We start from the raw sequence: 23,829 nt of genomic DNA, 5'->3' as shown, positions 1-23,829 counted from the left end.
CATCAAGCCTGGTTTATTAAGGTAAACTGAGCATTACATTCGCAAATCATAAGCATACTGCAACAATTTACGATTAACTAAGTATAATAGTCAACTTTATAATTGTTAATATTCTGAAATAAGACAGTCTTGATGACGTATGCAGCTTAGAAATACGACATCCGGAGGCTGCAACCTTAAGATTGAGAAATGGCTTCTGCCAAGAGTTCCTCTTCAGAAAGTTGTAACATGACTGCGTTTCTCCCTGATGCCTCAAAATGTTGATCGTTTAGCGTTTAGTTTTTAAAGGTTTAGTTTAGTTTTAAGTTTAAAGGTTGGCCAGTTCTTTTCCTTTGCGACAGGGCTGCGGCGCTTGTGGCCTCTAGTGGCGCTAGGCGTGAAAAATACATGTCTAGCGCCCCCTAGTGGTCAAAAAGTTCCGCGGTTGGCCTTTAATTGAAGAGATAACTCATCAATGACAGGGAAAGAGTTCAAAAAACAGAGACCAGAAGTGAAGGAACTGCGACAACGCACGTGCGTCCGATGAAATAATAAATAACAAACATTACTGTGCAAAAGGCCACCATTAGATTTTTCGTTTTTGCAGTGGATCATATATAATTGTTTTTCAGTCTCTTTATAAGAATACAACCAGAAAACAGGAATTTTTTATGTAGTATTAAAAACAGTATACAAGTATAAGCCTGAGTGTCAAGTATTTAGAGTAAACTGCCCTTCCACTTGAACAAAAGCAGGCAGCTGCAGGATCTCTAAAACCTAAATTAAATTAAATCCTAATTTCCTTTTCCAATCGAATGACTTCAGGACTTTTAGTCTCCTCAAAAAAGCACAAGATGTGTTTAGTGCCAAAAGAGGTCGCACTAAATACTGACTGATGCCTGATGAAGACATTTAGTTCTGAAAATTGTTTGTTTTTAATTTTGTGTACATTCTGTTTGTATCTTAATAAAAAGAGTAAAAAAATATATGGATGGACATGGTGGCCTACGGCTTTTGCACAGTCCTGCATATATCTTGTATGTTGTAATCTTTTATAAATTATAACACAGTCATGTGGATCTTATTAACTGTACCTTGTGGGTTCCCAGTCTTGGCAGAGTATAGAGAAGAGAGTGAGACAAAGCTGGATCAGATACTCTGCCAAGTTTAAACATCAGGACGGGAAGTAAAGATGGCACCTAGAGGATATGGAGATGGAATGCAAATAAAGAGAGAGCAACACACAGAGACTATTAACTGTCATGCCATTCCTAAAGAACGACAAATACAAAGGCAAACATAAGAAATAATCATATCATCACAGTTGTTTAACTCAGTGGCCCATTATAAAGCCCTCACTGAAAGGCAGAGAGGCCAGCCCTCCTCCCCCTCTTCTTTGGAATGAGTATAACTTCTGACCCTCAGAGCAAAGCCCCCCCAAAAATATTTTATAATAAAAAATGAAAATTTCAGAAATGTGATGCAACAAGACATTTTTAAAACGGATAAGAATGGTAGCATACTAAGATTTAAAGGATAACATTTTACTACAGTACATTCTCACATGACAGATGATGAATATTCCTCCTTATGTCTTCATAACCTCCATGTGTACCACATCTGTGTATCAAAACCCTCTTGCTGGGCTATGCATGTTTCCTCGAATCAAACGCTTTGATGTTCCTGGTTCCCAGTCTTTTCTCATGTCAATGACTTTATGTCTAAGTGAGCCCTAAGGAGGTCTCTAATGAATGTAAGTAGGGAGTACAGGTCATAGTAATTGTACCAAGATACACGTTCATTTAGGTAAGGTAATTACTATTCCAGTTTCTAAGGCTGCATAGGTTGCCTAGTAACACTGACATTTGGATAATGGTTTAAAAGGAAGCATGAAATTAGGGGATTTTTTCTTTAATTCTTTTCTAGGAACAGCATAATGCTGTTAATGTGAAAAAGTCTTTACAATCAAAATGCTAATAAAAATATATAAAAAAGCTTGGAAAACTGTATTCAGCTTTCAAGCGATTTGGAAACACGCTTTTCGGTTAATTTGACTGCTGGAACCCAATGGAGACCAATACATTAAAAGTTCATTTTCATTAAAGGGTTCAAACCTGTCACCTTCTGGTTACCATCCCACAGCTTTAACCGACAGGCTACAACATCTCTAAATATAACAGATGTGCAAAATTGCACTAAGCAACGACTCGTCTTGAGGTTTACCTTTGCAGGGTCGGTCTCAGCGATGCCAGCAGCTGTGTCCAGCGCCAATCGGCAGAGGTCTCCGTCACTGCTGACGATGAGATGGGAGAGGAGAAGACAAACAGCGTTTGGGACACGCTCACATGCAGAGAGTGATGACTGAAGTGAGTAAAGCCATTCCACAGCACACAGGGTGTCCATGGAAATGCGGTGAAGAACGCTGGTGGCCACCTGAAGCTCACTGTACCAAGTAGTGAGAGGCATGCTCAGCTGTGTGGACTTCTGTAGAGGGATATTTGACAAATAACATGTTTAATACAAATATTTTGCTAGACCTTCTATTAAAGGGTCTCTTAGACATCTTTATATAATAAGCACTTAAAATGTAAAGCATTTACGACAATCCACTTACGTTTACTTTCTACATACAGTGTATTTATGAATAAACCAAATCTTTCATCCAATTTATTTTAAATGTAATTGTGAAGAAAAAGGATAGATGACTACACAGTATTTAATACCTTTTTTGAAACAGATGGTTCTCTCTGGACCGTCTGCAACAGTGAATTTGCCAGCTGAAGGTTTTTTGTGTGTGTTTGAGCGTCTGTAAGCGCTTCCATGAGAGTCGAGCAGGAAATAACCTGCAACAAGGGCAATACCAGCACAGAAGAACCCCATGGAGGACAGACCTCAGGTGGGATGATCTTTATAGCTAAAAAGCAAGGAAAGATGTTGTAGTCCAACTTATATCATAACTTATTTTAAATCGTTGTTTATGTCTGTGGTTGCCAGATTTGATAATTGTATAAATCATGTCAACAGGATAAAATTGCAGTAGAATAGTCGTAGAAGTTTTTTCAAACTAAAGTTGAAAAAATTAAAAAGCATAATCACTTTTTATATAACTGTTTTTGATGAGACCATACTTTTTTATACAAAATAACATTGTTTTAACCATATTCCTTAATTTTTGCCAATTTTATGTAAGGTCCAATCAGTATAATTCTTAGCCAGTAGGTTAGCAAAGTAAGATAAACTACAACTTTGAAATCATCTGTGAAAGTGGGCGGGGAGAAGTTTTACCAAGCTCTAGGAGAGCTGTTTGCTGAGAAGTGGAGGCTTTGAGCAAAAGCAGGGAGATACCCATGATCACCTGATCAGCTGGGAGTTCCTACAGTGAGAAAATGCACAGTTAGACAATTTTTAACACAGAAACTATGGATGCTCCAATCAGGATTTTTGCAGCCAATACCAAGTACCGATTTCTTGGTGTCATGATCAGCTGATATCAATTCTTCAAGCTGATATTGCAAGCTATTTGATGACTGTAACTGTTAACCTTTTTTTAAATTAAGTAATAACACAGATGTTGCTTTTGTTATATTATCTGTGGTAATTGGGTATATTATTGTTTTAATAGAGAATCAGATAAATAAGCACAACAAATTATTATTCTACAAATAGCAATTTAATATGCCTTTAAAAAGGCTTATGCCTGTTTAAAGTAATGAAAATAAAACACTTCACTGTATAAATTATACATACAAGCATTCTTATAAAGTACAAGATTTCTTCAGTGAAGAGTAGAGAGTGATTTTCATTTTAATATTATAAAAGGGATGAATAAGGATACTGCAGCTTTAAGATGCGAGAGAGATCTTTGCTCTATACTCGTGCTAAATTACATGCTGTGTCTGTGTGCATGCGTCGGGTGTGCGCGGACAAGAGCAGCTTAAAGTAAAATAAACGTTTAAACTGTCAAGACTTTAATACGCATGCAAATAATAAACTTTCAGCATAAAGCCCGATTTATAGTCGTGCGTAGGTTCTGCGTAGCTCTGCGTAGCTCTGCGTAGCCTGACGTGCACCTCACAAAAATTTTAACAGCGCGTCAGATCTACGCGGACCGCAAGCGCTGTGATTGGTCCACCAGAACCCCTCCCGTCAGGTAAAAAAACTGCGTCATAGGCATTTCCGTTTGCGACGGTGAAAACAAAGATGAGCCAAGTTGAGGAGTGATTTAACTCAAATTGCAACAAAAGTCACTGTTTATTTACTTCCATCATTGCTGGTCTTCTCAAATCAAACACAACAAGTTGCTGTTTCTTCTTCGTTAGTGGGTTAACTTGCTAAGCTTCTTCTTCTCTGACGGTCGTGCTGCTACTGTGGTTACACGCGTGGATACTGCCTACCAGTGGTTTGCGTGTGTGTTTGCACGTCGACGCGGACGACGACGCAAAAGTATAAATGAAAACCACCGCGGAACCTACGCCGTAGGACCTACGCACGACTATAACGAGCCCTTTAAGATGCAATGATTGGGGATGTGAAGACATGTAACTCTACATGTTAGGACTGGAGCGCACCTTCAGGAAATACACAGATCTTTGTAAAGGCAGAGAGAGAAATTCTAATTTGCAGGTCGCACATAAGTAACGGGTTGTAAAAATGCTGGCATTGCATTAAAATGGTCTCAAATTGCGCCATATTCTGGCATCATGTGATGACAAAAAGTAAATAGAAAGATCGGCCAATTTAGCGAGTACCGATCAAGTCATTTAATGCAATGATCGACCAATACTGATCTACAGCCAATCGATCAGAACGTCCCTAACAAAAACAATAGGTTGAATACAAAATCATTATAATCCTGGCCAAATTACAGTGATGCCAAATCGCAAAGTACCTAAATGATCACGGGACCTTGGCGTTTGGCGAAATATGGTAGATCACTTGCTGGAATTTTTTTATTTGCCAATTCGCATGGAATTAAGATCACAGACAACCTTCGCAATAATAACAAAATACTAAGGTCAATCAATACTAATTCTGTTTGACTAGAGCATAAACTGTACATATACTGTACATTTACATTTATTCATTTAGCTGACGCTTTTATTCAAAGCGACTTACTTTTGCTATATATGTCAGAGGTCGCACGCCTCTGGAGCAACTAGGGATTAAGTGTCTTGCTCAGGGACACAATGGTCTCTCACACCAAAGGCGTGTGTCTTATCCACTGCGCCATCACCACCCATATATATATGGACTTCAAACACGTGGCCACTTTTCAGTAACATTATTTGGCTAGGAAAAGCCAGGTTTTTATCTTATTAAAGCAAGTATATTATAAGTAAGTCATTTACACCCAAGATGGCATTTAGGTGAAGAAATGATGATGGGTGAACTATATACATATCTAACAACAGCAGTGCTCTGGAGTGTCCCAATCACCTTGCATTTTATTCCTCATTTATGGCACTGTTTGACATAAAAGGCATAAACATGCCAGGAAAAAAGTGTATTTACCTCTGCATAAGCAGGTATTAGCTGGTGGAGTATGTGAAGCAGAGACATCAGCTCTCCTCCCAGCTGCACACTGAGCTGACATGCACACAAGAGTTGAAGAGCCAGTTGGGTCAGCTCCTTCCTCCAGAAACTCGGATCAGCGAGCAGAGCAGAGCTCAGAGACTCAGCAAATGAGATGAACTCCACCAGTGCTGTTACACTGTCCACCTATGGGTCAGGTACAATCATCATATAAATCTGTTTAGCCAGTACACATGCCATTTAGTAATTAATTTTCTCAAAGGACAGTAGACTAACTCAACAGGGCAAAGAGTGAGGGTGCATGTATGTTAAATGCAAGCATATTAAACATTATGGAATTCTGTTATTGTCAAAATATTGAAAAAGCATTTTGCTAATCACAAGCCTTTGGTACAGATTTGTGTGAAAGCAGTTTAACTGAATATCTGGTGTTTGAAACAATGCACTGTGGCATGCTCAAACTAAATAAAATAAAGAGTATTACCAAAATCCCTTTAGGGCAGTGGTTCTCAAACTTTTTCAGCGTGCAGACCCCCCCCCTTTTTCTGTACGGTGCATTCCTTCGCGGCTCCCCCAAAGAAAATTTATGACAATTTTGTTCTAAAACATTTTAATTAGACAAAACATATTAAAGTATACAAAGTAGTTCTGTTGGTTAGTAGCCTTATTTTTTTTTAGGTTTAATTACACAGAATTTATGAAAAATGTGTGTATTTTATAAAATGTCATAAAACTGGGGCCCCCCTGGCACCATCTCGCGGCCCCCAGTTTGAGAACCACTGCTTTAGGGAAATCGCACCAATATGTGTACATGTTTGCATTGCCTCTGGGCAGTTATTTCAGTCATGCAAACTTAAAGGGATAGTTCGGCCAAAAATGATATTAAAGGCGGAGTCCACGATGTTTGACAAACGCTTTGGAAAAGGAGACGGGCCAACTACCAAAACACACTTATAGCCAATCAAATCAAATCAAATGCTGGGTTGCGTATGTGTGGGGCGGGTCTATCAACAGAAGGTCCAGATTCTATTGGGGTAGGGGCGTGTTTGTTTGGGTGATTTCAAATATCAACATTGGCTTTCAAACATCATGGACTCCGCCTTTAAACCCAAGATTTACTCACCCCCAAGCTGTCCGAGTTGCATATGTCCATCGTTTTTCAGACAAACACATTTTCGGATATTTTAGAAAATGTTTTAGATCTTTCAGTTGATTAAATGTAATGTTACGGGGTCCACCCATAGTCCACGACATTCAAGTCCAAAAAAAGTGCGTCCATCCTTCACAAATTAAATCCAAACGGCTCCAGGATGATAAACAAAGGTCTTCTGAGGGTAATCCGCGTGGTGTTGTTGCAGAAAAAAGCAACTCGGACAGCTTGGGGGTGAGTAAATCATGGGTTTAATATCATTTTTGGCCGAACTATCCCTTTAAGTCCTATCTACTTGTATAGCAAATACAGATATCTCTAATTCATGTACTAAAAGCATCATAACGTTAGTTTCTTAAGCTCAAATTGCGCTAAAGTACAACATTTTTCGAGGTTGTTTCAGCTGTGCATGGGCACAGGTGGGCAAGCGCCTAACATTACTCTGAACAGAGACCCAGTCATTGTCGATTCATGACTGGTTCTTTCAACTGGAATGCTGGATTTTGCATTGTCCCCATTCATAGTAATTTAGAGTGCTCAATCATGTTATTATATTCAATATCTTTGGTATTACACAGCTTTTTTTATATTCCCACTAACCTTTGCAATGCATATGCAAGTATGCCATATGCATTTTGTTTTGATGTTACTGCTGTATAAAATATAATACAAATCTTTTTCATATCATAGTATGAAAAAAATCTCCCTTTAGTCCAGAAAACTCATTTTTGAACATCATAATAGCACATATATATAAAAGCATATATCACAGTAATATCACATGCTTTAAATAAAACAGCTTGAATGTAACTCTACACCTTTGCTTCGTTTAGTATACGCAAATATATGAATATGCAAATTAGTCCCCGCCTCCCCTCTTTGGCACCACCTTTGACCATAAATATATACAGATATGTAAATAAATGCTACATTCTGCGGTTTCGGACACATAACTGCTAAGTTCGGTTTCACACAACTGCACACTTACAGCACAACACTGACCAACATTAGTGTACCTCCAGGGAAAAACAAAAAGATTATATGTCAAAAAGCATTAAAGTGACCCCCGTAAAGATTTGAGTGACTAAGCTTTTAAGGCGCCATGGGAAATTCACAACAAACTATAATATAAACCTTCTGTTGAAACATTCCTAAGGTTTAAGTCACAGTACTGTAGAGCTACTTCAGTGTAGCGCTTTAAGTAGACATCGTCCTCCAGCTTACCAGCAAGTATGGGAGCAGGTCAAACAGGCTGCGTATCAACCCGCGGACCACAATTGTGCCAGGCATTCCTTTGCCCTCCTGGCAGTCCAACTGAGGATCCCCTCGTGGCTGAAGCAGGACCCTTAGGAGTCCGTGTCTCAGCAAGGCATTTTCCGACACTCTTTGTGGCTCGCAGTACAGGTAACGAAGAAACGGAGCCAACATTTCAACATAAACCGGTTCATCTCTAAGGAAAACACACAATGGCATTAGACAAGTTATAAAGTAGATTATGTTTTCACAAAGTACCTGTGTCTGAAAAATGCAAAGACTTTGTCTATGAGCTTCTCATACCTGTCAGCAGCCAGCTGAATAAAATCATCAATCTCTTGGAGCAGAGCGGGCCAGCAGTCGGGACGGTTTTCCAGTATTGTGATGTAGGGGTGAGGAAAGCTTCTACAATCAGGATTCAGATATGCAGATGTCAATTTAATATGGCAGAAACTTAAAAACATTATAGGCTTTTCTGTTTGGTCTATACTGAATCAGCCTCCTAATTCTGTATGCTTGGATGTCTGCATATTGGATGTCCATACATTCATTTATTTCTCAGTTCGCCACAAAATCAAAATTGACCACAACAAAAAGATGTCTTCACATCACGTTTATCACTACCTCTGTCTCAAATGACATTTTCTGTACCAACACCCATGGCGTCAATCGATGCGCTCCGCTGAGCCTTAAGTTAAATTTATGCATATATGTGGACGTGCAAGTCGCAAATGTCCTGCCACAAACTGCAAGTCTGGAAAAACCTGGTATGGTGTTCCTAAATCTCAGCCTGTGGATGCATTTCATTGAGTTTGGGAACTTACAGCAAAGCACAGATGACAACAGGTTTACTTGAAACAGCACAAAGTAGCATGAAGGTAGAGCTAATATTTTACATCATAGCGATGACGCTGGTAGTGACGATTCTTTCAGACCAATCAGAGATCTACAGTGTTTTTGCATCACGTTTTGGTATCAGCTTGGGTCGTTAAGAACCCCAAATGAGGTGGTACTAAAAAAAGTATCCGGTACTATGTACTGCACCCAGTGGAAAAGCCCCCAAAAGTAAGCTGACCCGACCCAAACCATGGGGTATTGGTACTATGCAATGGAAAAATGCCATTAGAGGTACCTTTTAGGTACAAAAGTGTACTTGAAAAAAGGTACCGCCCCAGTGACAACTTGTGAAACTTCATGTACCTATTTTTCTGAGAGTATGGCCCTCTTTGATGAATTATGTCTTATTTTCATGCTAACATAATCTTAATGCTAATGCCCAAATTATCAAAAGCTCACTTTTTTATATTAAGACAGATTGATTTATCTTATGCCTTACAGTGTTACCTGTGTGCACAATTTGCATTTGATCAGGCAGTAACATATTTTGTACAGCTAGCATGAGGATCTTCCTAACAGTCCTTTAACACCTAAATTTATGGTCTAGGTCACCTCCAGACAGATGTTTAGGTTCTCTATCCCTTCCACAGACATCCTACGGTTCAAACATTTACTCAATCTATCTCTTGTTGTGTCATGGCCAACTGATGCGGCCATCCCATTATCAGGGTCCATCCATCAGGGGCGGTTTTCGGCAGACAGCCACAACATTTCTGCCAGACAATGGCTGACTGACACATTGACCTCTATCTCACTTTAGTTCCACTGAACATTTAGAGGGAGTCAGCGTAACTAAAAAAGACATTTAAAACTTTGGTAGTCAAGGACAACTATATACACATATGACAAATGTATGTTCCGAAAACAGTTATGTATGTTGTTAGGATTAACTATGGGGACTCTATCGCTGCTACAAACACAAAGTTTAAAACATTTCTGACTTGATAATGAAACCCAAATTTACTTTGGTCTTTTAATCTCTGTCTTTCCTCAGAGGCAGGAGAAGAAAAGATTTATGTTGTTGCATCCCTAAAGCTCCAGTCCTCCCAGTTTCTGTTTGATGTCTATAATAAGTGGCTTTTTGACCTCGGAGCAGATTGCAGAGGAGCACTGAGCAGACGGACACAATGAGCTTCGCTGGGCATTTCCCATTAATCCTCAAGCCCTCCCTAGATGCCCGCTCGCCCTAAAGGCCAAGCACCAATCCGAGGGTGGCACAAAGTCCTTCGCCCATTCATCTTCTCACCAGGGAAGAACTCAACATAGCAAGATAATTGTGATACTGTAACCGCCCAAAGTGGTCAAATACACCAAGCCTAGTTTTCATGAGATATAAGAAAAGATGCCAAGCTTGATGAATGCCAATTTGAGCTCTATTTAACGTCCACAAGGCTCCGTCTGGTAAAACTATTTTGTAAAATCAAAACCCTGATTTCCTATTTTCTCATAGGACTTTACTGGGTAAATACTGGTATTTAAAGATAGGGCAATTTCTATTTTATAATAATGAGCAGAATTGCAATGTAATTTCTGCATCATTAGTAACACAAAATAAAAACGCAATCTGATTGTTTATGCAGCACAACAAAACATTTGCTCAACCAAGAGCATTAATTAGAGACTTGCTCGTCTGAAATCTGTTTGGTGTCTTTAGTGGCATAGAAAATAGGCCCACTGCCAAAAATTGCAGTACCAAATTTTGAGCACCTATTTCATTGCTATAAAACAATGTTATTTTGTGTATTTGGTATAATATAATGGGCCCTATCTTGCACCCAGCGCAATTGACTTTGTCAGTGACGCATGTATCATTCGTATTTTGCACCGGTGCACAGCGGGTTTTTCCCTCCACAGACGCACGTCGGCAAACTAGGGAATGAACTTGCGCTCCCTGGGCGGTTCAGCGCAAAAAAGGAGGCGTGTTGCGGCGCAAACCATCCCTGATGCTATTTTGCAGTTTCAAAAAACAATTGCACCACTGACCAGAAAAAAAAAGTCTAAAGTCAGTGGCGCGTTGCGCGTTTTTCATTATGCTATTTTAAGGGCGCATGCTTGATCATAATGTATAGCGCATACACTTTGCATCTAATCTACACAGATGCAACAGTTATTTTTGCAAATCATAAATTGTTACACTAAAAAATATTAAAACACGAGATAAGGGAAATCATAGTGGTGAGCATTGTGGTGATAGTTTTTATTTATTGTGTGGCTGCGTTAAAAAATTATCATGCAAATAACAATTAAAATATTTTTATAAGTTTGTTGTGTGGCTGTATTACGTTTATTTTATGTAAATAATAATTAAAATGTTTTCATAAGAAACCTTAATGTATATGAACTTGATTTGTAAGAGTACTTTGGGGTTGGACCTTGCTTGCTTTCTTGGGTCCGATTTCAAAGCCTCCAAACCCTTTCAGTGGTGAGGCTGGACGCCGCGATGTCCTCTGCTGGCGTCTGTGTTAGAGGCAGATCCACCTCCCGTTACACGGCGTGCCCGATTTATGCTGGCAAGCTTGGGATTCCCCCGTCTCCTGACATCATTGTAGCGCTTGGCGCAACGATGGGGATTCCAGCTGATGAGACTGTGGCTATTTCCTCTCACGCCAGTTTAACCTACGCTGATTTGGGCGGGTTTCTCCTATCCCCTTACAAAACAACTTCTCTGTCTTTGACTGCTCTTACAAGAACGTGGGTCTCCTCAGCTGTAAACCGCTCCTGGCGTACGCCTGGTAAATCCGTCATAATAATAGCAACCCGCCATGGAACTTGCGCCCTTGCGTTTAAAGGGAATGTTGGATAGCGTTCTGATTGGTTTATTTGACGTTACGCCCAAACCACACCTATGAATAATGAACCTACTTCAGACCAACCCCTTATTGATTTGCGCCCGGCGCAAGAGTTATTTCTCACGCCGGGAAAATAGCAACAGCGCCCAAGATCCGCCCACAAACTCACTTGCGCGTTGCGCTTCGCACTTGCGTTTCAGATCGTTAAAATAGGGCCCAATGTGTTCACGTGGTTTATGGTTAAAAATACATTATTTTCCACATACCATACATTTTTGTAGCTCCAGATTTTACTCTCTTCTTTATTTGAAAAGCTCTGTGTCACTGATTGGTCTGAATACCTCTGACATAAGCCGGAAATGTGACGCTCCTTACCATGTTTAAAAGATTGGTCACAATGCAATGCCAACAGGAGTTAATTTACAGGCAAAAGCGGGAGGAATTATGATAATGTCGGTTTTGTCTACATCACCAATCCCAGAAAGTAAACTGTTGCCTACAATCCGTGTGTTTGTTGTAGTCCAAGAAAAGAGAACTCGCGTCATCGTTTACTTTGGAGTATGTACCTTGTTTGGTACATTGGTAACATGTACAAATACACACCAAAGATAAAATGTAAAAATCGGGAATCGGACCATTGGTGTTCTTTATAAGAAAGAAGAAACGCCAATGTGAACAAGGTCAAGCTTTTGTTGCATTTTTGTACAGTAAAAACCAAAAGTACATTTGACCAACAAAGGACCTAAAATCAGTGTACAGTAACATTACCTAAAAAATAATATTTTAGGTTCAAACCTTAAAACAAAACAGGATATCACACCCGGCTGCCCACATTTGTCACAGGGAACAAGATAACTTTACATGATCAAATCTAGTGTGTCTGCTTTTTTTGGCAAGAGTCAGAGTTAAAATGTAATTTTTTTTAAACGTTTCTGAAGATAAAGCAACAAACAATACTGTTACTGTAAGTTCACATCGCCACCGGTGAGAGTGTTGAAGTGGCCGGAGGTCAGTCATTTTCAATGAGAGCTGGCGGCAAGCTCTGGTGAGCACCGGCGCGTGTGACTTGGACGGTGTAAGTGTCAAGGAGAGAGAAATCAGGATAACTTTATAGTAACGAGCTATGACGCGATTTGGCGGCAACCAATCAGAAGGCGAAAACCAACAGAAGTCCTCCACTTTAAAGGATTCCAGAGAATGCATTCAATCATCAAAGTGTCCACTAATCATTTAAAATAGTGTTGTTGGCAGGGTAGCCAGAAGGTTTTTTGACGCTCTCGCCGGCAGCGGTGTGAACGTACAGTTACTTTTTTGTGGGAAAGGCACTTACTTACCTAATTGAATATGGACAAGTGAAGTTTGTTCCATTATCTCGCTGACTTGCTTGAATTTGTAACAACCTCCCCACCACTTTTATCAGCCCTTGAACATTCCTATGCAGACAAGAAACAAAGCAGTCAAAATCAGCAGATACTACCCAACAACAAAAGATCAGTGTTTAATCTTAGACAACATCAAGTTCGCAACTAGATAAAAACATAGTGCAAACAAAAGATTACATTAAAAACTGCAATGTGAAAAAATAGCTTAAAAATTTGTTTCAATCAGCATAAGTTTATTTAAATATTGTCAGGATTACCAGGATGTTTATGTTCCAAAGGGTGCAGAACTATAGTGTGCTATACGTTAACATAAATATCACTGATCACAATTACATTACTTTGAAACATTTGTTTGCGAATAAAACACTTGGCAATCAAATCAAACAATAAGGCAAGATTAAAAAAATACAATTCAGACACTTTGCATACTATATACTACAGAAATAATAAGTATATGAAATATACAAAAAGTTGCTTTTTGAGGTACAAAAGGTACACCTTTATAACCAAAAAGTGCATATTAGTACTTCAAAGGTACATATTGGCAGTTCAAAGATACATATTTGTACCTAAATGGTACACATTAGGACTTTTTTATAGGTTACTGCCGCAGTGACAACTTTGTACCTTTATTTTTGACAGTGTAGCAGCATGCTATTCTAAACAAATTCAGTACGATCTTTGGATACAGGAGCTCCAAGTCCCTACCAAGAGTACATGTGGAGTGTTTTTCATACATTATAAATCACACAATATGCTCCCTCTATTCTACATTTATCTGTACATATTGCTTTCATTACTGTATTTCTTACTGTGAGGAAAGACATCTTCATAGTAAAAGCAAATTTATCTTTGTGGCTTTCATCTTGGTTCTTTCTTGAGCCTGGCACGCACTATGCATAATAAAATTTTGTTTTTGATCAGCATACGTATACCAAATCATTGGATATTTGTGGATTTTATGTAATCTAAAATGCAATGATGCTCCAAATAAAGCAAGCAAAAGTCTTGATGAAAATAAATACAAAATGTATTCATTGAATTAATTAATTATAAACGGAAGTCAGTGCTACATTATGCCATTAATTCAGATAACTTGTGCCAATGTCGAGTGAGCAGACTACAACCATGCAAGCTGACATAGAAACGAGTGCGGAGGCATAAACACAAGAGACATTAATGCTAGGATTGTCAAGCGATTAAAATGTGTAATCTAATTAATTACATGATTTGCAGATTAAGGAATCTAATTATTCGCATTTAATCACACATAAATAAATACTGGCATATAAATGGAGAAATTACCCTCAAATTGAATAAAATAAACAGTGCTTTTCATGTTGTTGTTTTTTCAGGTTGGTCTATAGTTTAAGTTACAGGAATTGAATAAAGTAATCAAATTTAAAATAATACTGCATACACTGTTAAAATACACTCACCTAAAGGATTATTAGGAGCACACTAATAATACCGTGTTTGACCCCTTTCGCCTTCAGAACTGCCTTAATTCTACGTGGCATTGATTCAACAAGGTGCTGAAAGCATTCTTTAGAAATGTTGGCCCATATTGATATGATCGCATCTTGCAGTTGATGGAGATTTGTGGGATGCACATCCAGGGCACGAAGCTCCTGTTCCACCACATCCCAAAGATGCTCTATTGGGTTGAGATCTGGTGACTGTGGGGGCCATTTTAGTACAGTGAAGTCATTGTCATGTTCAAGAAACCAATTTAAAATGATTCCAGCTTTGTGACATGGTGCATTATCCTGCTGGAGGTAGCCATCAGAGGATGGGTACATGGTGCTCATAAAGGGATGGACATGGTCAGAAACAATGCTCAGGTAGGCCGTGGCATTTAAACGATGCCCAACTGGCCCTAAGGGGCCACAGGGTTCTTGCAGGTTTCAGCAAGTTAAATTTAAGACCTTTTTAAGACCTTTTAAGACCATTATGAGTAAAATTTAAGACCAACACGACACATTACTAGAAGCATTCAAATGATCTCAGAAATTCTTAAAACGTTCTATTTTTATTGATTCAGTTATAGAAAAATATAAAATGAACGCAGTTTTAAAACAGATAATCAAAATACATGGAAATACATTATGCTTAACTCTATTAGACCGCGAGTGTTGGCGCCAACAAATTTTACCCATAGCCCTTTAGGAAGAGACTTCTGACAATGGAAGCCCTAAAATGGCTCATAGTGAGCCATTGAAATACATTTAGTTAGAGGCAAAGAGCTGTGATTTTTCTTAATTAATAGTCAAGAAATGCATTGATTTACAATATTTATACATCACACTAATATGTGTAAGTAGTATTTTTGTAAAATTCTATCAACAATGTTTTTTGACAAATAAAATTCACTAATATTAGATCAGTTAGTATGGTCAGCTGCGGGTTTGTGCCTAGTTTTACACTGCCTCATACAACTTTAAAGCTTTAAAATGCATCACACTCTGTAGTAAATAAGCTTATAGGGGAGGTTTCCCAGACAGGGATAAGACTAGTTTTAAGAGCTTTCCAAACTTGAAAACAATTTGCACTGACATATCTTAAAATACATCAAAATGCACACAAGTAATGGTTTTAGTAAGGCATGTTTATTAAAACTAGTTATATGTCATAATTAAACTAAGGCCTAGTCCTGGTTTAAGCTAATCCCTGCCCGGGAAACCACCCCATAATGTTTAATGTACAACTGACTGTGTGCTGTGTATATATCTTGTGCCTGTTTATAAATATACAAAGAACAAAATATCACTTTCAATTATTATTAATCCCTAAAAGCATTAATATATGCATTTTATTAATACAAGTTATTAATAAATTAATGTAACTGTTATTGCATTTAATTGAATACAGAATCACAGAGCCAAAAAAACACTCCACCCATACGTTTTATGCATAAATATGCACTATATGCTGCCATCAGGTTTAATAGCCTCTCTAATTACACAATAACGGATGAATCTGCATTAAGAAAATGAAATTTACCATTAAAAGGCTGTTTGATATGTGTTGCTAACGTTATCCACTAAGACCGTTTCTCAATCCGAAGGCTGTAGCCTCCGAAGGGTCGCATTTCTTATTTCAGAAATGGTCTTATTTCAGAATATTAACTTTGAAATTAACTTTAAAATATTGATTATTATTCTTAGTTAATCGTTAATTGTTGCAATATGCTTATGACTTGCGAATGTAATGCTCAGTTAACTTAAATAAACCAGGCGATGCCGTATGCAGCAGCCTGCCTATGCGAAAGGGCTGATTTTACCGCTGTTCATTTAACCGTAACTCCTGAAGCATTTGCGCAATCAAAAAGTTTGAATTGTTCCTAAAAGAAGACACTTGCACTTTTTTGAAATATATGGTTTATTACGGTACTTTCTTGCTTTCCGTCTGCCAATCGCTGCTGTTTGTGGAGAGCTGAAGGGAAAGCGTGTTAGGTTCAAGTGCATCGCAGCAAAGAGCAATATTAAAGTCTAAAATATAAAACTGTGTAACACTAAAGTTGACACGCTGTTGGTGGCTTGTGACTCGACGGCCCGACTGTTTAAGTTGATTTTCAATAAAGCAGCATTGATTTTTGTTCGCTTCTGTGTCCTCTATGTTTCAGAACCTGGCAAATGCTCAGGTAAGCCACGGGCTTATAAATTACCCCAAAAAAGATTTTTGCTTATACAGAACTAAGTTTAAGGATTGTTTCTCGCCAAACCCACAGTAAACAGTCAGATCACAACACCTGAAATATAGCTTATGGCACGATTTGCGTGGATTATGACAAAGGGCGGAGCGTTTCTTTTTAGAGACCCACCATCATACACTTTCTGCCTCCGCCACTGATTAAGTTAGTTCTTAAGCGTTTTAAATTACTATTAAATTTTCTGTGGACAACGCTTTTTGGGAATGAAAAGAGGTAAGAAATTTAAGACTTGGGTAAATTAAATTTAAGACCTGGGATAAAAATCTGGGTGTTTTTAAGACCTTTTAAGGCCTTAAATTTAACATTCTGAATTTTAGACTTTTTAAGACTTTTTAAGACCCCGCGGGAACCCTGGGGCCAAAAGTGTGCCAAGAAAACATCCCCCACACCAATACACCACCAGCCTGCACAGTGGTAACGAGGCATGATGGATCCATGTTCTCATTCTGTTTACGCCAAATTCTGACTTCTACCATCTGAATGTCTCAACAGAAATCCAGACTCATCAGACCAGGCAACATTTTGCCAGTCTTCAACTGTCCAATTTTGTTGAGCTTGTGCAAATTGTAGCCTCTTTTTCCTATTTGTAGTGGAGATGAGTGGTACCCGGTGGGGTCTTCTGCTGTTGTAGCCCATCCGCAACAAGTTGTGCATGTTGTGGCTTCACAAATGCTTTGCTGCATACCTCGGTTGTAACGAGTGGTTATTTCAGTCAAAGTTGCTCTTCTATTAGCTTGAATCAGTCGGCCCATTCTCCTCTGCCCTCTAGCATCAACAAGCAGGCATGTGATTGGCTAAGGACAAAAAAGCAGGAAAATATATTGAGACCCCCCCACACACGCCAATCAAACTGGTGGCGGATCTATATGGATAGTAAAGTAGGACCCATAACAACTTATTTGAACAAAAAAACACATTTTAATTTATTTTACAGCTAGATGTGCAACATGCAACTTTTTTGTACAGTATGACACATAACAACTTATTTGGTGGATGTGTAGCAGTGGGAATCAAAAGCAAGTGTCTTGTCCACTGCTCCATCACCACCTCTCTCTATATCAACAACCATGATAAAAAATATGTTTTAACTTATTTTTGTTTTGCATTTTTACACAACTTTAACAGCTAAATGTGCAACATGCAAATGTTCATGTCAAAAGAAGGCCTATTTTGCCGACATCCAAATAAAATGTAGGCAATGGCTTATAAAGAACTAAAGGCATGGCTACTTTTAATTTGATACTTTAAGTAAATTTCCAAGCCTGTACTTTGATACTTTTACTTGAGTAAAGAAGTTAAATCAGTACTTCTATTTTTACCAGAGTATTTTTTTTTAATACAAATATCTGTAAAATGTGCTACACAGGACCATTAGTTATAATAAAGTGTCTTAAAGGTCTCTTTTTCTAATTTTAGACCCCCGTAGATGAGTAACTTTGTTAGCTGTTAAACATGAACAATAGAAGGTTGACACTAATAAATAGAAGTAATTGTACAAAAAAGTGCAGGTGCTATTTATTTTAATCAAACTGGTCAACCTTAAAACTTTAAACACACGAAACCTTTGAAACAAACAATGATACAGAGGCCGTTTCTCAATCCTAAGTCTGCAGCCTTCCGGAGGTCGCATTTCTAAGCTGCATACGTCATCAAGACTCATCAAGAGTCACAATATTAACAATAATGAAGTTTACTATTATTCTTAGTTAATCGTAAATTGTTGTAATATGTTTATCAGGGCTTGACATTAACTTTTTGAGGAACTTGTCCTTCGGACAAGTAAATTTGTGTTTCACTTGTCCATGCACAAAAGTCACTTGTCTGGGTAAAGATTTATAATATAATGTATTTTTTGTGTTTTGCTAATCAGTGGCAGAGCAAGGGATTTTTCATAGGGGTGGCCAGGCAGGGGCCAGCAGTTACTCTGGGGTGGCATATAAAATCTCTATCATCCAACCTTAAAATACTTTTAAATATTATAGTGTGTTAATCAGAATAATGTATAACATACAATTGCTACAATAATTTAATTTTTATTAAAATGAATTGAGATTAACTTACAATTTAAAGTCATAATTCAACCTCCATGTTTTTTTAACTATTTAATCAAATAAAACTTTTGAAATTTACTTTGAAACCAGAATTTATATTTCCTATTGCTGAAAAAACTATAGAGACCAGAAAATCATGTGAATTTTGAAGGCTACTTTAATGTATTTTACTAAGATTTGTTTGGCTGCTTCTTGCTACTCTTTCTGAAGAAGGATGCTATATCTGCTGTCTTTCTCTTCATTTTTCCCTCATTTCAATGATTGTCTGACATTAAAACACTAAAGCAAAACATTAAAACATTACCATGTTTTTAAAAACTTATAAGGGTAAATGTATCTAGATTATCTGTTATATATAAAATCAATCTAAATCCTTGCATTTACGCTGTAATGTTCGTGTGGGATTTTTTAATGTACAGTGACGAACTCTGTCAGATTTAAATCGGCTGTCACGCGGCGCAAACACACACAGAGGCGCGCTGAAAGAGAGATTCTCATTATAAAACAGATTCTTAAACAAGATTTTAAGCCATTTATGTGTTTTTACCGAACTTTAGAAGAGAAAACGCAGTGATGAAAACGCGGTTGAAGTGTCTGTCATTTATATTCACACCGGAGCCTGAAGAAACATCACTCTAGACTCCACTCTGTCCCGCGATTCCCGCCCCTCCGTGTTCGTCGATCAGGTTTCATGCACGAATGTAATGCTCAGTTAGGTTAAACCAGGCTCGATGAGGTAACTTATTTCCTTGCCTTTTTTCGGAACCAATATTGTTGCATCGTCCCTCTCTCAGTCGCCACCAGGATTTTCTGCAATGGTGCTCGTTTTTCCTCTCATTTCTGTGAAAATTGCTGCTCCAAATCCACCAAGTAAACCGACGTGTATATGTTTGCTGCTTTGTTTCGCGTCACGCAAGTGACAGCCAAACGTCGCAAATGAGGAGAAGAGAGGAGAGAAACGATCGGGTCTGATTGGTGAATCCGCCATTTGCGAACGGTCAGAAACACGTCCTTGTTGATACTTGGAAAGGAAAGAAAATGCATCTCTTTGTCATCTGCCACCGGTGTGGCCCTGTTGCGCGGGACGGCGATTGTGGTTCCGTCCCGGGTTACCATGGCGACGGCTGTGAGATACCCCCCTCCCCCCTTATTTTTTTTTTTTTACATATCTGCATGATTCACGTAGGTCACATTTTCAGGTCGGAAAATCCGGAATTCCGGATTAATCCGGAAAAATCACATCCCTGAACAAGGCATTTTTGCCCACAGGCCTGCTGCATACTGGATGTTTTTCCCTTTTCACACCATTCTTTGTAAACCCTAGAAATGGTTGTGCGTGAAAATCCCAGTAACTGAGCAGATTGTGAAATACTCAGACTGGCTCGTCTGGCACAAACAACAATGCCACGCTCAAAATTGTTTAAATCACCTTTCTTTCCCATTCTGACATTCAGTTTGGAGTTCAGGAGATTGTCTTGACCAGGACCACACCCCTAAATGCATTGAAGCAACTGCCATGTGATTGGTTGATTAGATAATTGCATTAATGAGAAATTGAACAGGTGTTCCTAGTAATCCTTTAGGTGAGTGTATATGTTGATTTGAAGTATCAACATATGTTTTTTAAGTAGGGATGCACCGATACCACTTTTTTGGGATACGAGTACGAGTATGAGTACTTGCATTTCAGTACTTGCCGATACCGAGTACTTAATAAAAAAACATGATTTAAATTTACAGGTAACAGCTTTAGTCATATAATTTAACAAAAAAACAAAGGACTCGTTTTCCAGTTTGTTTTAAACTCTGCCTCTTTGGACAACACAAGAGGCATTAACTCCTTATACGCCCCTCAAACATAAACATTTCTCAGACCGTGGTATCGATTCCAGGTATCGGGGGACTTTTAACGAGTACGAGTACTTTAGAAAATGTGGTATCGAGGCCGATACCCGATACCAGTTTCGTATCGGTGCATCCCTATTTTTAAGCAACTTTAACTTATCATTTAAAGGAACAGTATGTAAGAAATTTATATCAATTAATCATAAAATGGCCCTGATATGTCACTAGAGATTAAGAAATCATTTTCATTTCAAATACTTATATCACTGACAACACTGGTCTGGCCAGGATATTGTCATTTAAAAAGTGGAGTTGCAGCCCTCAACTGATGTTTATGTTGTCATTTTGTGTATTGGCCACCAGTTGTGTGATTGCAGTACCAGTTTTAGCCACAAGTTTTGTGATTGCAATACCAGTTTTGGCCACAATCCTACATACTGTTCCTTTAAGCAATTATAACTACATAAAACATTTTTTTTTTTTATGATATATATATATATATATTTCACATTTGCCAATGAAAATTTCAGCAGGGCAAATTAAAATCTGAACTACTGACTATCCTTATTGATAAGCTGTGATGATAAACAAAAACACATAAATTCACATGTGTTAAAATGTTAAAATTCAGCTTTGTGTAATGATATAGGTACATTGTGTGGGCAGCAGCACATGTGTGACAGTAATGACATTTTCCCTTTCATGTGGCCACCACAATAATGACTGAATTAAATGCTTTTAGAAATCTGAGTTGTGTGTTAAAGTGCACCTATTTCATTCCTATAATAGTGTGATAAAGGAGTTATGCTATTTAGAATATTTATTCTCTATTTTTTGCATATTATTATTAATATTTTATATTATTGTTGCTCTCTGCTCTTGTTACATTTGTATGTATCTGATTGTGTATATATTTTTGGCCCATTTATGCATTCAGTGTATATTTATTCAAGTTTTGATAACTGTCATATTTTGTGCAGAATTGTGTTCATTGTATTTTGGCAATGTTGGTGGAGATTGTGCACCTTAAAAAGTTTTTTCCTGTTGTAATTGCAATAGTTAAATAACTGGATTCCCTTAAGTGTGTTTTTCAAATATTGTGCAGAATTTTGTGGTGGGGGGTTCGCTCGAAAGAGAGTCTCGTCCAGGGTGTAAGGCCGGTGACACAATGGATGCGTGGCGTATCTGTTGCATGTCAGTTGCGTGGCGGCTGCTTCGCGTTTTCTGTGTCTGTACATACCAGAAGCATGCCTGACTCGGCGCGGACGCGCTGCTGTTGCTATAGGTGACATATATTTTGGCTGGAAACGCTTCCAAGACGCTTGCACGCCAAAGGAAATGTAAACTCGTGAATTGGACCATAGGTGCTCTTTAATGATGAGGGACCTTTCTCGCATTAATGTTTGCAAGTTTTCAAACATTGGTATTAGCAGAACTATGCTAACTTTTCAGCATACTGACTGTCAGCATATGAGGCAGATGCTTTTATTTAATATGATTTATAGTGCAATATTTGTGAACTAAACCAGTTACACATATCTACTTTATAAATGCACTTTTTGCATGTTGCCACCTACCTACAAAATGTTTATCATCGACATAACATGTTATATCATATTGATACATTTTATTAAGCTTTTAAAAAAGTTTAAAGTATGTTTTATTTACACAATTTATTAAGGCAAACAATAAACAATTTTAGTTTAGCAGTACAAAAAACTGTGTATATCTTACATAAAGATTAAAGGCGGAGTCCACGATGTTTGAAAAACGCTTTGGAAAAGGAGACGGGCCGACTACCAAAACACACTTATAGCCAATCAAATCAAATCAAATGCCGGGTTGCGTATGTGTGGGGCGGGTCTATCAACAGAAGGTCCAGATTCTATTGGGGTAGGGGCGTGTTTGTTTAGGTGATTTCAAATATCAACATTGGCTTTCAAACATCATGGACTCCGCCTTTAAATTGGTGTTAAATAAACTCTATAAATGCTCCCTCTGGAATATTTTCGTCACCATAATGTTTGATTCCTTTTCTATGTTTCTTGTTGTTTGTTCTGAACTTTTTCAAATTTAGCTTTGCCGTGGGAAACGCGCAAGTTGAATAGAACTTTGGAGGAAAAATGTGCCGTGTTAACCAATCAGGAGGAGCTTGCTTTAGTAGTGACATGATTACAGAAAGACTACGTGAATTTCCGCGTGAATGTCTCGATGACTATAATTTCATGCGTGGCCTTCACACGCGAATGAAGCCAGTAAACTCAAAATGCTCAAGCGGCAAACTAGACGCGGTAGACACGAATTTAACGCCTTAAACGCGCCTGGTGTAAACGCCGAAAAGAAGTAAACCCGGCCCATAAGTATGCACAGCTTAAACACAATATCGTTCAGATGCTGGTCAGACACAAACAAGTTACCGAGCTCCACAGCAACACTTGTTATTGGCTGTTTGCTTGTCACTCGCGTCACGCTCCTTTATCAGGGCATATAATAGGCTGTTTAAGATAGGGTGGAGATGTAATGTAGTCCAATGCAGTTTTCTTTCTTAACAGTCGTCATATTAAACACCCCCACCCTCCATCACCGATAAAGGTGTATCGTCGGTACATATAGATATTGTTCTATCGCCCAGCCCTGGGATTCAGACCATGCTCATGCTTTACCAGTTGAGCTAAAAGCACACTTGCTCTGACCCTTTCATACGTATAAGTTATCTGTGTATAAACACAAAGTTCAGGGAAGGGAGAGGCCAAAGCTTTGAGGATGGTGATAAGATCCAATCAGAAAGGGTGGATGGAGTGTTACAGCACATGTTTGACACTGCTCTTTGTCTCAATTGACTCTGAAGAGATTACAGTGCCTTGTTTTCAGGCTAATAGACATATGAACTTCACAAACTGAATGTCACTTGAAACACATTCAAAACGAAATGTTTGTGACTGTTCCAAGTTCCAAGGCTCTTTAACATCCTTAACAGCTGCAAACAGAGGCCTACCTCGCAGAGGGCAGAAGGTTGAGGGTGGTGTTGAGGACATACTGTAGATCGGCATGTCCCTGATCCACAAGCAGCACCAGAGCATTGCAGCAAGCTGAGCGGACGACAGTACTGTCACTGCTGCACTGCTCCCATAGCGTCTCAAGCGCTCGTCCCTGTTCAAGTAAAATTGAATATTGATGTGAAATGATTGGCTGATACAAAAATCTAAGCAAGTAGGGGAGGGCAGGGGCGAAAGTAAAA

At 38.5% G+C, this 23,829-nt stretch overlaps 1 protein-coding gene across 1 annotated transcript in view; it reads right to left on the bottom strand.

The window, feature by feature from the left end:
- Window positions 1–23,829, bottom strand: part of focad (focadhesin) — a 68,162-nt gene that overhangs the window by 39,361 nt on the left and 4,972 nt on the right. Inside the window, exons 4-12 of the mRNA XM_073813366.1 lie at window positions 23,587–23,741; window positions 12,936–13,034; window positions 8,219–8,320; window positions 7,886–8,111; window positions 5,491–5,697; window positions 3,265–3,352; window positions 2,703–2,893; window positions 2,203–2,463; window positions 1,069–1,178 (exon numbers count right to left, since the gene is read on the bottom strand). Of these exons, the coding sequence (XP_073669467.1) occupies window positions 1,069–1,178; window positions 2,203–2,463; window positions 2,703–2,893; window positions 3,265–3,352; window positions 5,491–5,697; window positions 7,886–8,111; window positions 8,219–8,320; window positions 12,936–13,034; window positions 23,587–23,741 (1,439 nt within the window). The remainder of the gene's footprint in view (window positions 1–1,068; window positions 1,179–2,202; window positions 2,464–2,702; window positions 2,894–3,264; window positions 3,353–5,490; window positions 5,698–7,885; window positions 8,112–8,218; window positions 8,321–12,935; window positions 13,035–23,586; window positions 23,742–23,829) is intronic.

Source organism: Paramisgurnus dabryanus, chromosome 2 (genome assembly GCF_030506205.2).
Source record: "Paramisgurnus dabryanus chromosome 2, PD_genome_1.1, whole genome shotgun sequence".
NCBI classification, from domain to species: domain Eukaryota; kingdom Metazoa; phylum Chordata; class Actinopteri; order Cypriniformes; family Cobitidae; genus Paramisgurnus; species Paramisgurnus dabryanus.
Note: the sequence above shows the minus strand (reverse complement) of the source record. Positions and strands in the feature narration are given on the sequence as shown.